Source organism: Xiphophorus couchianus, chromosome 21 (assembly GCF_001444195.1).
Source record: "Xiphophorus couchianus chromosome 21, X_couchianus-1.0, whole genome shotgun sequence".
NCBI classification, from domain to species: domain Eukaryota; kingdom Metazoa; phylum Chordata; class Actinopteri; order Cyprinodontiformes; family Poeciliidae; genus Xiphophorus; species Xiphophorus couchianus.
In genome coordinates this window covers 14,641,724-14,661,338 of record NC_040248.1, presented here as the reverse complement: position 1 = coordinate 14,661,338, position 19,615 = coordinate 14,641,724, and the positions used below count along the sequence as shown (strand labels likewise).

The 19,615-nt window shown below is 35.2% G+C and overlaps 1 protein-coding gene across 2 annotated transcripts in view; it reads left to right on the top strand.

Moving 5' to 3' along the window:
• cntnap2a (contactin associated protein 2a) overlaps positions 1-19,615 on the top strand; it is a 286,799-nt gene that overhangs the window by 78,952 nt on the left and 188,232 nt on the right. For both annotated transcript variants that reach the window (XM_028005083.1, XM_028005081.1), the window contains exon 2: positions 18,125-18,235. In XM_028005083.1, the coding sequence (XP_027860884.1) occupies positions 18,125-18,235 (111 nt within the window). The remainder of the gene's footprint in view (positions 1-18,124; positions 18,236-19,615) is intronic.

Below are 19,615 nucleotides of genomic sequence, written 5' to 3'. Positions count from 1 at the left end.
TCCTATAGTTGTTCTCAAAGTCCTGTTCACCTAAGCTCTCATGAGCATCATTATCAGACTCATTACTATCAGGCATATTAGTGTCATGGCACCAACTGTAATTTGTTGTATATAAATTAAAATATAATGTTTTAAGTACAGTGTAAAATATGCAAATGTCAGAGGTCAACCAAATCCCCACTACTAAATAGATACAAATCTGCAGCATGCAAGTACATTGTCCTAGATGTTTATAATAAAAATTTGATGGCCAACATCGCAGGTAAAATGAGGGATACGGGGAAAAAAAGGTATGAAAATGTTGGGGGAAAAGAGGGAAATGTTGATAAAGAGAAGTGATATATATATATATAAGACAAATAGGGATCACAGGAAAAGACAAAAGCAAAACAGTCTGTCAGAGCAACAACCTGTGCAGCTTTACCCTGTCACCTTTACTGCACAATGTTTGGACACAATAGAGGTTATATTATCTATATGGAGTAGATCTAATCATTTATTGCAGCAAAACATCAGCTAATACTTGATTTGTAGCAACATCACAAACAAATCTGTAACGTCATAAGCCTCTTTTGGTATTGCTTTGTCATAAACAATCGGTATCCCTGTGAACACTGCAAGGTTTCAGTGACTTGAAGAACAATGATAAATCCCCATTAGCAACCAAGCCCAAATGCAGTTGCTCTGCACTCCTTGGATTTTCATTAGCTTAGCTGTATAAAGCATGCATACAGCAACAGACATTGAGCAAATACACAGTTACACAGAGGCACACTCTCAAACCCCTGATTCCCATTAACCTGTGGGAACTCCTGCTTGGCTGAAAGGTAGGACCCTAATTTGTCAAACTTCCATAGGTCTTTGAGCTGAAGGTCATTAGGAACAAGAGTTTGCCTGTAATTACTGCCAGGCATCTCTCAGCATGGATTTTGCATGCGTATTATTTACTTAAGTGCTTTTTTATTTAACCCTTATTTTACCAGGGTTAAAAAGTCATTTAAATTAGAAACCTCTTTTTCAAGGGAGACCACAGCAAATACAACATTATGTACTAAAAATCCCCATACATATAAGTGTAAATGCTAGCAATTTAACAGTTTCTGGCGCATATCAATGTATTGCTTTCTCAAAGTGTAAGAAAGAGGGCAAAAGCTCCTATAAAGATATTTGCACCAGGGATGGAGTCAAGATCAAACCTTCCCAATCTAAGACCAGACCTTCTGAGGCCAAAACCCAAAAAGTTGCTTGTGTGGCCAAGACAGTGCTGCATTAGCGTTGCTATGTATTTGTCTTTGTGTGCAGGTTTAGCAGATCTTCACATTTTTTTTTGTTGTTTTTTTTAGCTGCTTTGTGTTGAAACTGAATGTTGTACAAATTTTTGGATTGGAGCCGTGCTGGATCTATAGGAAGATGAATCTGGCTGGGACAGTTTGGGACCATACTGGTTAAAGGCGCTCTAGTGGAAAAGAGCCTTTAGAACATCTGGCAGGAGAACATCTTGATCTTCAGTTCAGACCTTTGGAAGAAAAACAGGGAGGTTGGCCAGATACATTTCCAATGGTCTATGTTCAAAGCATCCATTGCAGATATGGCTTCCAGGAGCTGAAGAACATCGTTGCCTGGCAAAGCAGTAGCTGGAATAATCCTTGTTGGAAAGTTTTCCCTCCTAAATCTTGAATCATCAGACAGATGCTGGGTGGATATGTGTTGTTACAGAGGCAAAAACTCAGAAGTGGGAGGAATTCTTATTTTACGGAAAAGCATGTTCATTCAGATTGAAGGAAATTCTTATGTATGGATGGATGGATGGATGGAAAATGTTTCTTAACATTTGCTATGCTACAAATTACCATTAAAACCAGTGACATGTGGTGAGGTTCATCGGTGGTGAGGCACTGACTTAATCAGATTTACAAATACAGACACCTTGCATTTTATTGTTTACATACAAAAATTTTGCACATGCGCACAATGCTGGACAACAAAAAGACTATTCTTTTATATTTGACCGTAGAACAATTTCAACAAAAAACTTGGAAATGTAGGTATTATTAATTTAATGCTATGCTCCACAGCAAAGGCAAAAAACGAAGTACAACTCGAAACCACTTCTTTCTCGCTCTTTGGATCGGCAAAGCTACACACAGACTCATTGCCACAGCAACTGTCAGGATTCAACACCAAAAAACACTCAAATATTTCCCACACAAAGAACAGAACAAATCGGTTCATATATAAAAAAATAATTTAACCATTTTATTGGCGACATACAGACAGGAGGGACATTCTTCCATTGAATGACAGCCAGTGCAGTTAGCAAGAGGTAGCGCAATCCAAGGCTCAGCTCGCTGCTGCCTCACCAACATCGCTTCTGAGAATTTGAATGGGAAATTGCCAAAATTAATGCATGTCACTGATTGAACCCTTATTCCAAGATTCTATTTCTGCTTATTGGAAATTTCTTGAATTTCTAATGCTTGAGCCCAAAGTCTGTGCCACCCTACTCTGTTTTCATGCTGTGACCAGCCTGCCAGTATTTTTGTGTGTGTTGCTTCCCTTCAGATTTTAACTGTAGGGCAAACTGAACATATTGGACCCTAGCAGTTAACAGAATATATGGTCATTGCAGACCTTTTTGTCTGCAATGGTGCATGTATATGAGATTTCAGCACACATGTCACAAATGTTGTTTTGTTTCTCCCTTCAAGACCCCCCTCTTCACAACTCTCATCTTTTACTGCCAGTCAGAACATATTGTTTCTCAGCATGGTGGAGTCTAACACTGATAAAGGGGTGGAGGGCAGTGATGAGTGTGATATTATGGGCTGCAGTTGCCATACTGGCATCAAATCATCTTTATGAGCACACAGGAGTGCAGTGTAAGGTTCTCACAATTTTTTTTTCTAAACTTGTACAGACGAAGTAAGCAGGGTCTGCCCAAACCATGCCAAAAGCCAATTCAAATATTGCTATTGTTTAGACCGTAGCTGAGGTCTTCACATTGGGGAATTGAAAATGAAGCATATTTTTTGTATTATTCTGTGTTTTAAAGTAGTTTATGTTATTTTCCATGTCACAAGTTAAGGGGGTAGCTGAAGTTTAGAAAACATAAAACCCATGCAATGAGGACAAGGTGCATAGAGGAGGGATTTTATGGAACACTATGGATGAGGACACGTAAAGGGGAATCTGGTGACTTACTGTTTGGTAATGTGGTAGTTGTGCTTTACATTGCACATGACTGGATGTGTTGTTTATATATAATGTCCAACATAATGTGTTGCATAGAATAGAAAGAGGTTAGTTTTTGCTTGTACATAGGGTAGATTCTGTAGACTGCACAATAGTTTTATTATAGAGCACATTTTTGAAAGTGTAAAATTAATAGCTTACATGAAAGGCAAGTAATATAGATGTATATTTATGACATGGAAAATATTGGATTCTGCATTCTAGACTGAAAAGCACAATCTGAAGGTATCTTTAATGTTAAATAACTATATTTTTTTCTCTCTCTGCTGATATTTGTCCACATGTTTTGAAATAAAGCATCATCATCATTTCTATTTTTCAGGGGTTCTAAAAAAGTGTTTATTCTGATTGAAAGCACATGTATAGAACAATCAAAGGGACCAATTCTAGACAGCTGAAATGGTTTTGTACTCCTTCAATCACACATTTAGTAAGCAAACTTTACCAATGTATTTTTGTGGAATATTTAGCCTTTTACATATATCTATTGATAGGCCAGCACAAATATGGATTGCATTGGATTTAATATCCATCGATATTTATAATGTACCAGAAATAATTTCACACATGGAGTATCATGATGCACTTCTTCGGCACTGTGATATGGAAGAGGCTGAGCTTGTAAAGTGAGTTCTTATGTCTTAGTGTCTCTTCATGGGAAATGTGTGTTTGCAACATAGTGCAAAAATGCTTAAATTAACAACTTAAACCTCCTATATCATAGGGTGTGTAACTATAAGAAATGAGAGACTGTAGTAATAATGCGACCTAAAGGGATTTATTTGTTCTAAACCTATGTATTTGTTCTGGTAAAATAATTTAGTTTCTACAAATACTGATTATCCATTTCAATTTCTGGCCATGATGGACCTTACTTTAAAGGCTTAATACAACTGAAACAGAGACAAAAATGTTACATTTCTGAGGGTTCTTGGCTAGAGAAACACTCCTTAATAACAACACTTGGAAACATGAAGGAAATGTCTAACAACTCTAAGTAATTATGAACAAAATTAAATTAACTTATATAATGAAAGGTTATTTTCAGCTTTCATTTTGTTTTGTTATATTAGCATAAAGAAAATATGATCATAAATGGTTGCTAAATAAGTTGCAAGGATATGTTGCACATTTGGGACATCATTCTACAGAAAATTATTTTGATCAATGATCATTCTAAAATGCATAATTTATTGTCTGCAACACTTAATGTCTCTGGAGTGCTGTCCAAATTTGTTTACTTAATTTATTATTTTCTTTTTCATGCCACATTTCAGCTGCATGTCAAATAAACAGACATTTTATTGTCAAGTTATTTCATACTTCACTTTACAATATCTGTTAGACTGCATAACATGCACGTAATAATACATAATAATACACAAACACTTTTTTGATCATATATGAAAAAAATATCTCAAATCACTGAAAGATTGAAACTTAATTTGGCTGCCTTTACGGCGAACCACACATACCTGCAATGCGTCAAAGGTAAAGTGTATCATTTAGAAAGAATCACATAGCTCTAAACAGATCAGTACAAGTAAAGATATCTTTGAGTCAGAGAAGTATAAGTGATAACTGTGTTCCACTATAAATGCTTAATGGAATTTTACCAATGCGAGGATCTCCAGGTTATCTATTGCTGAAGAACTAACTTAATATTCTAACATTCAATGAACTACTCTGACTCAGACTGGCAAAAGGCAGAGATGACTTTAGTAAGATCTTTTTAAAAAGAGGCTCACCTAGTGTCATATTTAGAAGATTTATAGAAATTATACTCAAAGCAAAATGCAGACTCAAATTTACCTCAACCTCCCACTGTGGTGTTGAAGAGAACAGCAAATAATAACACAACATATTTAAAGTGCTCTGTGTGAGATACACTATGCTTTGTGACAGTATATTATTAGAAATACTACAATAATGTTTATAAAAATAAAGTATGATTCCAGGAAGATGATTTTTTTTTATTTGTGTAGTTTTAGATCATTGCTTTCACTAAATTACATCAAATAAAATTTGTATATTGTCGTGCAAACTGGCATGTTGAGATTGTTCCAGTTTTATGCATAAAATAATATACTGGTGATTAAGAAGAAGAAAGTGGTTATTACTAGTGCGCAACAACAACATGTATTTCATGTTTCAGGGGGAAAGAAATTAGTCTTTATGTGTCTGTAGCTTAGAAATGACCTTCTTGGATGTAATAATGGAACAAAATGCTATACCATTGATAGCATTTTCTACTTATTGCTATCAAAACAAGGAAACTTTGTGTCTTTGATTCTAAACTACTGCTGTTTCATTACACATAAGTACAAAATAATTTATACACTTTGCTAATTCATACAGTTGGCAGAATTTGATATTCCATTTTTTTTATTAAATAAATGAAAATAGACAGACATCTCTCAAATGATAATCGTAATATACAAATGGAGTGTCAATTTTAAAAGATATATCTGGGTCTCTTATCTTGGTCAATTTTATAGATATTGATTTGACTCTTTTGGAGACGTGATTTTGAGAATGAAAAAATCTTTTTTACAGCAGTGTGCTTACACACATGTTCAATAACCTCAATTTTCCAGAAATGCCATAATCAATTAAATTTTCTTATCTCAAAATTGCATGTTTATTTTCAAATCCATGCAGGTACATCCAGCTGTTCCCATAGTTTCCTCAAATAGAATGCAAAATATTAAAAAGCAGAACCACAGTGCCTCTCTCTTCAAAAAGCACATCAAAAACACCTGAGGAGTCCTGCCAGGAGGGCATCCTGTCACCACAGACCTCCCTTGAATGAGCTTGAGGATCCACTGATTACCATTGACCTATAAAAGGAGTCATTGTAAGCGCCTCTTTAGTTACCCTGATGAATAATTGATCAACTTATTCAGAAGACCAAAGGGCTTTTGCTCTAACAAGACTGGACCAATTTTACAACACAAAAGGTTCACAAATCCTAAGGTCTGAAAAACGGAGAAAAAAGCATAACAGGAAGTACTTAACAACCTCAGAAAAATCAAAATTCAAAAAAGGATGGGAAAATATAAAAAGATGTTTTACTGCGTTGTGGTGAATTGCATCTTACTCTAAGATGCTGGTATGTAAATGTCAGATCCTGATTATCAAATCCTTCAGTCCAGTTTATCAGATTATGCCATCAGAGCATACTTTATACTTTAAATTTTGTCAATAACTTAAATACACATAATTAAGTTTTTCTTCTGCCATATACGGTGGCAGAACCACGACACATGCTACAGACTATTAGCATGCACTGACCACAAGTGATCGAGTTGAACAAAGACACACTCAACTGTAATTTGAGTATCCATAATAAAATTAAGTCTTGGGCATGAGTCATTATTGTCTTTGCAACACAAAAAACAAAGTGGATTATTTTACATGGTCCATATGTAAATAGTCTATTTGGCATGAAATGTTGTTTTTCATTGTCAGTAGTTATACTGGTGAAATTGGCTTTTGGCCCTAAACATGTTGAGAAATGTATATTTATCTAATAGAGCATTTTTTTGTATTGAAGGCTACACTAATTTGTGAACAAGTGTGTCTAAATAATACTTCAGAAAAATAAGACCTGGAAATTATCCTCAAAAACAATATGCCTGAAAGGCACTCATGTTTTTTTTCTGTTGTGTTTGATTTTTAAAGCAGCACCTTGCAAATCTTTATTTACTTTCTGTAATTCTAACATTTTGTGTCCCTTTATTTTTTACATTTTTATACAGTGTTTGAGGGTGAAGGTAATTTCTGCGTAAGAATGTGTTCTATATCTGTCAGTTCTTTACCTCTTCTCAATTTGGCTCAAATTTAGATTTATTGACAATAATGAGTGATGTTTCAAGACATGAAAATTACGTTTTAAAAAATGTATTTCTATTTTCAGTCACACAACACCCAAACATGCCTAGAGGTGGTGTGATTAGCAACTGGGATTTAGTTGAAAGTGCAGGAAAAAAAAGTAAATCAGTGTGAGAGTGTAACAACATTGAAATATTTTTTCTCCAGAAGAATTATTTGTGAAGAAGTAAAATATTCTAATAACATTTTAGCAGTCATTTCTCAAGGCAGAAAAAAATAGATGTAAAGAAGTGGTGGAAGTGGAAAAGTGTTTAGAGATAATAAATGTTACTTTTAGCTCCAGGCAAAATACATTACAAGACACAAACACATTAACCACATCTATTACACAAATACATTTTTATATCCACTGTTTCAGTTGATAGGTAAATAAATAGAAGTTACACCAATCACCTTTATTTTAGAGGAGGTTGGAAACTTTAGTTTTTACATTCACCTCATTGCAAACACAAAAAGCTGAAACAAATAAATGTGATGAGGTTGAATTGAAATTTGATATACTGTTGGGTTTTGTGAGCCGAGAGCGGTGATGAATGTACCAGTTTTGTTGCCATAGACTACATTTGACTGACATTAATTTAAAAAATTGCAATTAAACCAAGGCAACAGATGCCGCTGATCTGCACACCAATCAATGTCTGGCTATCAACAGCCTTCCAAACTGATAACAGTTAATGCTATCAGTAAGTGCTCAATCTTGTGTTTTAAATCTAACATCCATTAAAGACAGGAATAGCGGAAAAGATGTTCAACAAGAACTTATATGTATGGTAAATAAAACCATAAACTGTAAAAATCTTGTCAAAATCTATAACATCTCATGAAATTTGTCATCCTCTTGAAAGCTGAATATTAGATAGTTTTAAATATTCCTGACTTATATTTTGATGAATACAGTCTTTCCAGTTCACTCTTTACTGGTTTGATGATTGCATAACATTTAAATTGAGATTGGTTAAAATTAACTGAACATAAACACACTGAGTTACCTCTCTAAATGTAAAGCTCCTTTTGCGCTGCAGGGCCTGTTTCCATTCAGGGGCTTGTTTGAAGTCAGACGCTAATTGTTTAATTGGCTGGTCATCTGCAGATCTCTGTCAGAGATTGTATTATACTGCACAGACGGCGTCAAAATGATGTAATCTACTTTTACCCATTAGTTTTTAAATGATGATATTGAAAAAAAAACACTGACTTTGGCCCCAATAACTACTTGTTATTGGTATGACTGCTCATATTATTTAATACCAACAGCCTTCAAAACTGATAACAGTTGACGCTTTCAGTAAGTGCTCAATCTTGTGTTGAATAATTGAGATCTATTCATCTTTGGTGGCTTGAACATGCATATCTCACGTCACGACATCATTGTGGTCTCCATGGATACTGAATTGCACATCGCTTGTACTTAATCAGATGTCTTAGTTTTGATGTTGATCTGACTTGATGAATCTGCGTGCCATACAAAAAAACAAGAAAAAAAAAATATGTGGAGAAAAATATGATATACCAGATTTTACTATTTTTGAAAAGTTAGCACTTTCCTGTGGAGTGACAAAAATTTAATTTGCAATGAATAAGTGAGTAAATTAAAATTGAACGTGTTCCCAGCCTGAGTTTGAGATGATATAGTATTTAAGTCCCACTGCAGCACAAAGGTGTGCAATGAAACTTTTTTGGTGAAAATACAAGCAGTATTTAATTATCGACATGACACATAATGGATAATTACACAACTTTGACATGGGCTTTGGGATTTTCACAACATATATTTAAATATATAATTACTGCAAGTGTAACAAGTTATATAAAAAAAAAACAGTCACAAAATCTTCACACCTATTTCCTATTTGTTTCAAGTATATGAATACACTGCGTTTGGAAAAGCCCTGACTATTAGATTAATTAATAGGAAATGGCCAATGTCAACTATTTTCCTTTGATTTCAGAAATTAGCTTTAGGCTGCTCTCTTTAGGATGCACTTCACTGTGTTCATAGACAATGGAAACTCCTGAGCTTCAAAGTCGCCAACCAGAGCAACGTTTGCTATTTATATTAACGCTTTTGGCATTTTACTTCATTTGAACTTCAAGAAGCAGTTTTATTCATTTTAGAAATTAGCATTTTTAACTGAAATAACGATGTTTGGTTCACATTTCACACACAAACTAATACAGAAGCTTTTTGAATATTTTCAGAATCCTGTTTTTCAGAAGTTTGGAACAATTGTCACTTTAGTTGCGTTGCAATGTTGTTAATTCTAAGCTGATACAAAAAACAAATTATATTTAATCTTTTTGACAAAATTATGGCTTACAGTTGTTTTTGGCAGTTTTCATACCTCATATACATGGTATTATGAACAAATATTAAGTATACAAGTCTGTTTGTAGGCATCAGTAATATACTGTACATGTCTTAATCAAATCAATCTATCAGGAAAACATATTATCTTTCCTTCAAGAGACAAGATATCTGTTTCCCATTTAGCAACTTGGTTTAGACTTATGATTCTGGCAATGATAAGAACAACTGTCTGTTATGCAAATTAGACAGGCCTAGTTAATGCTTCAAAACATCTGGTAATTTGTGTCCTTTACAGTAGCTCTTTAGGAAGTCCACAGGGGAGCTGCTATCACACAGTTCCAGGTGGGTAAGACAAGAGGTAAAATTGGCTTCTTGCTAATTAGATAATGGCCACTTGTACCACTCTCAGTCTCTGTCTTTGGCTCCACAAAAATAAGGAGCTTTTTGCCACAGAATTTGTTTTAAGGCAAGAGAAAGATATGTTGAGATACCACCGATATATTTGTTTTAAAGATTTAAAAGAATTTTGTTTTGCTGTTTTACAAGCCTGAATTCTAAAATCAGTATAGACTCAAAATCATCAAGTGGCATAGACAGATTAATGGAGGTGTGATGCTTTCATAAGAATAAGTAAGACAAAAAGTGTATAATATGAGATTATTATCAAATGTGTGGGTCAGTGTAAACCTCAACCTCTGGAGTTGGACAGGTCTAAGTAAAATTTTATTGCATTGCATGTTAGAATTAGTGATTTCAAAGAATATGTGATATAAAGTGTATTGGGCACATTTTTGATAAAAACAAAAAAAATGAATCGCCTGTTAATTATCCCTTTTTGAATGAGGGCAACAGAAAGATGCGGCATCCTAATTTAATCGTGTTCAAATTGGACAGAAGTTAGTAAAAAGACACACTGGTGGCAACAAGGCGGGTGGCGTTTAGTTTCATGCTTGTTTCTTTATACGCAGATTTTCAACATACTTTGAAGTCTCTTATTACAGACAACTTATTGAAGTGTTCAGTATAGAAAACATCAACTTGAAGGAGCACACTGTTTTCAACATGATTCAGTGAAAGAAAAAAAAAGTATTTTGACAGAAATGTTGTACTGTGGGAATAAGCAGATGTGTTCAAAATGACCAATGACCTTCAGAGAACTGAACTAAAATAAAAACACCATAAATAGCAAGCGTGCAGCAACTGCTAGATAATGACCACTGACCCCTAGAAAGCAAAAAATAGAATAGTTAATATCAAGACTATAATACAGATAAAGAAGCTATAAAACAGCATGGTTTCCTTTTTGGTGTGAATACATATACATTGCATTGCATGTGTTCTTAGTACAGAGGGGAGGCTGTTGAGAAATAATTATTGAAAAGCTGCTTTAAACTGTGAGAACATACTTGGCTTCTAGCTGCTGTTTCTGCTTTCAGAAATAATCTGCAAAATAAGCCTCCCAAAATAAAATGTAAGTTCATAAAAGCAGAAATCTGAGTCCCAGATTCCAAATAATCCTAACATCCAGGACCTGAAATTGAAGAAGCTACTGCTGTCATTCACTGTTTGAAAAAAATATATAATAAAAAATAAATTTTATGTCTTTTTGCGCTTAACAGGCAAAGTTTTACCATAGGTTGAAGGCATTGCTTGTTGAATGCCTTCAACCTTGTTTTCAAAACTTCATTTACATTTGTTTTCAGATAAAAATCAGAACAACCTTGCGACGGGGTTCTATTATGACTCGGACAACCACAAATGACTTGCCAAGGCCAGAGATCAGTTCAGTGAAATTTATTATGCTTTTCTTCACATGAATAAAGATAGCAGGTGCAGAATATATACAAAGTGCGTCCAAGGCAGGTTAAAATCATCACCTTCAGCATGACTTGTTGGCAGTCTAACCACAGGCTGACTCCCTGTGGAGCAGAGCCCTGCTTTTAAAGCCACAGGCTCCGCCCACAGAAAATCAAGCAAAAAAAAAAAAAGAAGCAATTACTTCTAACTCAAATAAACTCTTAAAGTATACATAATAATAATAATAATAATGAGAGAGAAAAAATAATAATAAACTTGTAATCAAAAATACAATACTCAATTTAATAGAAAACACTCACTACGTAATCATGTGACTCTTCTGGCGCGCCATAATCCGGAAACAACCCTGCTTGAAAACAGAACCGGGAAAATGTTTGAAGCTGAAAATAACAGGTTAGGATGAATATGTTGACTGAAGCAGGAACACCGCGTGTGCACCCACGATGAAGCTTACACTGCAACAAAAAGTAAGTTAGCGATTGTGTATGTGTTTGTGCGTAGGGGTGTGCGGGCGTGCTCGCATGCTGACACGGACTCATAACTAAATCCCGGCTCGTGACGGCTCATCCGTCACAAACCTGTTGCAAACATGTTCATAATTGTAATGTTATATTGTATAACATAATGTAATATTTTTTAACATCTTCTCTAAATTTTTCTTTGCAAAAAAAAAAAACCAAAAACAAACAAACAAAATATATATATATATAATGTATATAAAGTAAGCCATTTACATTTGTTTTTATCATGATTGTAAGTATGAATTTCCTTTTGGTTTCATCTTGATTTTCATTTCGAAATTGACAACGTGGCAGTGGGACCACATATTGCGCTGTCCAAATCTGTGTCTCTGTGAAATATCATTCCCAAATTTGGTTTCACAACAGCCTCTTCACTGACAACAAATAATCTTGAAAATATCATGTAATTCTCCCTGGGCAGAGTGAAAGTTTTTGTCTCTAAACTGTCTTTTTCACCAGACATGTCTCACTGATGAGGCCATTAAATAAGCTGTCCAAGTTGTAGTTTCTGGCAGCCCACTCACACAGCTTTTTTTTGCCCTTTTCCCCATATCTTACTTATTTGCCTCGCCCTTCCTGGAAGAGGAGATCTAGTTGTCAGTCAGATTCCTTAGTTTTCATCTTTTTTTCACCTCCTTTCTTCTTGTGTTTCCCATTATCTGTTTCTTTTCTTTTTGTTCCTCCTTCTTCCCTATCAGTTTCACCGTTCGTTTCCTTCTATCATGTGTAAAGCTATCTCTCTATCATTAGGGAATAGGTTGACATTTGCCAATGGATATTGTTATAATTTGCTTGCCCTAATACCTGAACATACAGAACCTTACTTTGCACTTTAGACTGTCGGACTCTAATGACTTTGATCTCTCACTTGAGTTTTAAATGAACATATAGGCTTAACTCATTAGTGTTTAATAAATTAATCTTCTTTTTGACATTAATTGTTTTACTCACTTGTTCCTTGTTATAAATCAAATAACCAGACTTTTCAGTCATTTGAACATAAAAATGTATCATTTAAGCAGTAATATAATTTACGTAGTTTTTTTTATATGCACTTTATAACTTTATGTACCTTTAAAAACTATTCTTGTGTCTCTTTAGATGCTTTAGTATGTGGGCAGCAGCTGTTCCACTGGGTATATCAGTGAATAATTAATACATACAGTTCTCATCTCTCTGAAGGATTAATTAGTTACAAAGAAAACACAGAAGTTGCCCTTTCTGACACACATATTTTACATATGCGGAAAAACATGTAGTACTTTTTATATTCCAAAACCATCAAATTAAACAGATTTACTGTTGCAGTGTCTAGCTCCGGCGCTAAATTCAAAGTTGAAAGTAACTATAAATTGCAGTAAGTTAAACACCATTTTCTTCTGTTTCTTTTGCTGCTGTTGTGTTTTATTTAGCTTTCCTGCATCTAATTGGCTGTAAAGTTATTGTGTATTTCCAAAAACTTCAGAAATCTAATGGCTTATGTTACGTAAATTGATCTAGTATAATGAATGGAAGATTGTGGGGTTATGTAAATGTATTTAGATTTTTGATTATAAAAATAAAACATTCAAAATTATAGGTTGTTAGAGCTATAAAATACTATATACTCTTTTTGTTTAACCCATAATACACTTTCATGTAGGTCTGGCAAAAAATTACTTTCTAATTAAGTGGAATATATACTGAAGAAATCCTTGAATTGACAAAGCTAGCAAGTCACAAAAATGTATTGTTCATTCTTCTTGTACTGTACTATATATTAGCTTTTTGATATGCTCTATAAACTCTGTTGGCCTTTCTTAATTGATTTCCTGGTACAGTAAACAACATTTCAAGACCAACTTTTCTTTTTTACTTGTTATTAAAATATTGCCAATGTATGAATTTAGAGATTTTGGGGGGTGATTTGAAAACGATACTGTTCAGGGCTATAAAATCTTGTTTCAACATAAGGGCCATGATGTAGAGATAACAACTCAAGTCCTACCTAGTAAGGCTCTGTTTACATGACATATAGCACAAATGTTTTGTTGCTTTTTGGTCTCTTGTTTAGAATAACACCATTACGGCGACAAAAACGCAAATGTTAGATAACAGGCTCCTGAATCATGTACATGTACATGCAAACTGCAAATATTTTTACCTTCTTATTCCGTCTCTGCAACTACACCTCTTCAGATTACTAATATTAAGGCAAAAATAGCTTATTCTTGAACATTTATGAAGTCAGTGACAATACATAAATTACATGCATCAGAAATGTGGATGCGTGTACAAGTGTATGTCTATGAACATACACCTCTGAACCAGAAAGTTCACAAAGTTTCACCATCTCCTTTGGGTCTAGCATGCACAATACATAGTTTCCAGTGCTGGTTGCTTTTTCTTTTGCTGTTGTGTAAATGTGATTTATTTTGGCTCCATAATGGAAAATGTTTTTTGTAAAACTCAAATTGTACTGTTCCCTGACAACCTCTAAAATATTAGGACTCTACTTGACTAACATGTAGAGTCCTAAGCCCGTTTTCATCTATTCATGTTACATTTATAATAACCACTTAAATATTTTTGAACTGAGCTCTGTGTTAAATGATGTCAGGTTTTTAAAAACGACTAAATATCTTACATATCACAGTATACCACAGTGTGGCTTTTTTTATCGCTTCTTTTCTTTATAGACAAACTAAATTCAGAAATCCAGATTGGGGGAGGGTGTTTGGTGGGGTAGAGTAGGCACTCCATATGTGTAGGCTGTTAGACCTTGACGCATCCATCTGTGGTTCAATTCCTGAGCTTAAGGCCTTTACTTTTGTCTTCCCCTACCCCTTTCTTTCTCTGACTATTTCCTGTCAGAATACTGCCAATAAAGGCCAGTAGAGTGACAAACTGTTCAAAAAGGGAAATCCACAGATGTGTAATGAAATATGAAGAACTGGTGGGGAAAATATATGCATGTAAAACAAACAACACAGGTGTAAACTAATGAGGTGGAAAGGGAGATGAAATATCAGAGTTCCAAACTTGATGGAAAGAACAGAGCCTGTTTTCTACAAAGTTGGAGCAAGAAACAGAGACAGGAAGTGAAGTAGAACAAGATCCATAAGGACAGAACTCATTATTTCTGTTTACAAATTTTTCCAGAAAATCCCAACAATACTTTGCTAGGATATTGTGACAAATTTGCATGAATTGCTCGATTATACAAAATAAGTCAGCAAATGTGTCATTGTAGTTACACCTACATAGATGCTTTAAATGCACAACAACAAATGCTTTCAGATTAGTGATTACAAGGCGGTTGTTGAGACGAGAGACAGAAAATCAGCACAACTAGCTGTGACAGGAGCTGCACGACAGAGATGGAAGACAGATAATTGAATTAAATTAAATCCAATCAAATTAAATGGAATTGAACTGAATTGAATCACCTTATATTAACCCCCTAAGGGAGAATTGTGTTCTGCCTGTTTATTTTGCTGTGGAAAATTATATGTAATGAAAAAACATCAATAGAAAGCAAATTGTGCTCGAGAAGAGGCATTTTAGAAGTTGGTAGCTTAGCTGACCAAAGACGTGTCACACCAGCAAATCCAATTCAATGATGAGCAATGTACTTACTTAAAGTGCAAATCATTCAATGCAAGAATTGGTGCAAAATGGACCAGGTTACGATGCTGTGCTTGAACATAATCATAGTCCGAGTGGTTCGTCAATGGTGGTTTCATAATGCCTGTGTGATGATGACTGCATTTTCAGCTCTCTATTTAATGGCAACTGGCTTTTTTAGATGTCTAGTACATTCAGATCTTCTCCTCCAAAATACTACTATGTAATGTCCCTGCACTAACAAGCACACACACATGAACACGCAGAAACAATCAGTGCCCAAGCAAACTTAGTGGAACCACTGGCAAATGGTTCCACTATTTATTTTTCTTTACACTTTGACAGGTAATGAAATCAACTTGCTCACTGGACTATACCGCTCTTATTCTGTTCATTCCTTTCTTTCTAGATACATGTTTGTGATCAGCATTTTGAGTCCTGCTTGTTCATAGCTAATTCTCTAAAGAGAGTTGTACTCAAGACTTTGTGCTTGGGCTTGAGTGAATGAGGCAATTTGTGTATACTGCTACCTGATTTTAAGTGTTGTGTTTTCACAAAGGTATCATCCTGCAATGTTTGAATGTTCAATCAGGACAGACAGGCTTACCTGCAGTCCTGCATAGATCTAACCAAGCATAGCCAACAGAAACATGGAAAGAAAAATAAATAAATAAATAATTGATTTAAAGTTAATTTAAGCTGGGAGGAGATTGACCATAACTTTTATTTTGAATAGGATGAAGCTTACACGGAATACTTCTGTAGCTATGGGAGCAAGATATTAGGATTTTTTTGTGATTTCATGACTAGATGCTTCTACATGACAATTACTCATGTGGCACACCTGCAGAGGAGAGATAAGTAGAAGCACATCACTTGGTAAGCCGACACGTGCCGCAACCAAAGACATCAAGATAGCCTCGTTCTACCCACATGTGATGCAGATGGTGTTTATTACAAGAGAAGAGAAAGATGAATACAATCACATTCTTGTACATCAACACCCAATTAATATCTTTAGTGAGCCACATGTATCCAATGTTCCTAAGAAAGATGCTATATTTTATAACTTAATGAAAACAACTGTCTGTGCATCTCACTCGTAATATTAGGACAAATTGCAGATGCAGATGTTAAGGTTGTTCATATTGCTGTAGTCCAGTGATTTGCCTAGATACCTTGTGCACTTATAACCATATTGATGGTTCTTTACAGGGGTAGTTCAGATATTTTGAAGTGAGGTTATGGGAAGTTATTGTCATATCACTGACTTTATCAAAAAGTGTAGAAAAGAAATCTGACCATTGAAAGTCTTTCAGCTGATCAGACAGAACTCTTGTTTTAACAAATTGAAATAATTCAAACAGAAAACATTTTCATCAGTGATTTACAACTGTTTTCTGGTGGGAATTGAATTTCTTAACTTTCAGAAGACACTATTTGTTAGTTTGTGTCTATTTTCTTATCCGAGCAAGCCTTCTATTACTATGCAAAATAATTTTACCTAAAGGAGAGCCCATTGGAACTGTAAAACTTTGTCGACCATTGACAAACTATCAGAAGGTGGTGTGGCTTTAAAACCTTTTGGAAACATTTGCTTTTGTGAGTGCAGAAAGAACAGTTTACTGGACTTCAGCCATGGGTACTTTTATCAGAGACTTTGACACTCATCGATTAGTTAAATACAAATCAACGGATCTTGTGCCTTGAAGTCCAACTACCAGACACGATAAGAATGAATTGTTGAATGGAATCGGACAGGAAATGTCAATTTCAATCTGCATGTAGACAAGGTAGAGAGGAACACCTCTCTGACCAGGAGCTACACATAGTTTATTCCATTAAATAAAGAAAATTCCTATTGAAATACACTCTTGTTGGTCAAATAGTACAACAAATATTTTGTTAACCTGGTCAACTGTTATAAGATGTTTGGTTTGACTTTATGCAGCATACTGTACTCCCACACTTACACTGTGGGAGCAGAGAGCTATTGATGGCCTCTGCATAGCCTGACACACAATTCACCATTTCTGTCTTTGTGAAGCCTAATGTACTGTAGTTGAGTGGGTTCAGTTGTATGAGTGAGTGAAAGGTGAAGCTTTACAACGAGGAGAGGCAGTGTGACTGTTGACTGTGTGTCTGTATATGAAAAAAAATCATCTTTTTATCTTCAGGTCAGTTTTTTCCTATGTGTATTTCTCACATTTGGTGTTTGAGGTTAGTTTGATTTGACTAGCACAACATTACTGGTTTTTCAAGGCAAATTTGAAACTGAAACTCTTTATCTGGATCCACTTTTAAAGGATTTAAAACAGTATTTTATTTAACTTGTCATCATGTTCTTTGATTTTATGTTTACATAAAAGTCCCACACTTGTCTCATGCTTAGTGTCAACTAAATAGTTCCTTTGTCAAAAGCAGTTGGAAAAAAATTACATTTTTTGCAAGTTTGGAAGGTTTTTACTCTTCTTCAAAGCACTGTCAATTGTGAACAACTCCAGGGCTTTACTTTTCCACATGTAGTGTATGTGCATTCAGCATAAACACAGGATCTCGGTTTAGTTCACTGACTTTTTCTCCTTTTCTTGTCTCCTTTTCTTTACTCCCATCTCCCCTGCATTTCTTTTCTCGCAATTACGTGTCCTCTGGCTTTTCCCACTTCCTGTCCTGTTTTGTCCCCTATTCATCTTTCTCTCTCTTCACAATCACTCGTTCCCCACAGAGAAGTGTGATGAGGCTCTAGCCTCTCCGCTGCCTCACACGGCCTTCACCAGCTCATCCGTCTTCTCCAGTGGATATGCACCTGGATATGCCAAACTCAACAGGAGAGGAGGTAGGAAACACACATCCATAGTACATTCAAAGAGTCATAGGAAGCACACACCTACCCATACACACACACAGAAAAAGACGCAAATGTCCTTGTACTTGGATATAAATGAAAGTAGTGGGAGGGTGCTCTTTTCACATTTATTCTACACATATAAGAGACTAATAGTCTAATTTGGATACATGTCCATACATCTTTATGAATGATTTTGCAGGTGATCAAACTGTGAGATGAATGCTCAAGCCTTTATAGAGTGACATGCTCCACAGTGCTCCCCAGCTGCTCTTTTCCCCTTCTGCCTCTTCTAACCCATTTTCCCTTTTGTATTTATTTTTTACATCTTCTTTTGTGTTCCCTCGTCCCTCACTCTCCTCATCGTCGTTTTAATCATTATCTCTGTGACTCAGGCTGAAGCTCATTTTCACATCAGTCCACAGCTAAGGGCTATGAACAGAAAATTACACCCCTTTATGTTTTTACAATTAATAATTCATACCTTTCCATCTAATGCAGTCACCCTGCAGTGTGGGCAACTGAGCAGTGATGCAGACCTGCCAGATAAAGGCAAGGTAATCTGAGGATTTTAATCACACCGATTGAGTTAAAGCAATGAGAGAGGATGGGACTCATGCTTCTTGAATCATGGCTTATACAAACAAGAGAATAAGGCAGAATTTAAAATAAGAAAGGAAGAAATAAGGACTAGTTTCACAGATGCTGATAGCTCTTGTGTAAATGCTGCATCTGATGTTTCCGGACCCATTGAACCCACAAAAATCTCTGAAACGCACACACAGTTTGTCATTCTATCTTCATAGGCACTTTGCGTTTACATTCATTTATTTTTCATTTGTTTCTGATGCCTAACACTGACCTTTAAACCTAACCTTTACCAGCACATGCCTAACCATTATGTAAACTTAATTCACACCTTAGTTCTAACCTATAGCCCAAAAACAGAACTTTTTGTTTTGAGCCAGTATATTGGGCCCCGTAGGAAGCAGTGGATCTCTACAATGTAGCATTTGTTGAAACGGTGTCCTAACAGTGTATAAAAACAAGGTCTCTTTCTCTCTCTCTCACACAACCCCTCACGCGCATACCCACACATGCACACATTATCAGCAAAGAACAAAATTGGTGACATATTTAGCATTAATGTATTGTACTGTAACATAACGCAATCAAAACTGGGGAAGTATGTAAATTAATACTGTATTCAAAGCAAATTAAGTCAAGTTGATATAATATATCAACAAAACAATAACCAATTATGAAACAATCAACAGACATTACATTTTGTCAAATGCCATTGTCAAAATCATTAAGAATAATCATCTTCAAGTACATCAAATATTTTGGTCAATGCTCCCATTGTTTTAA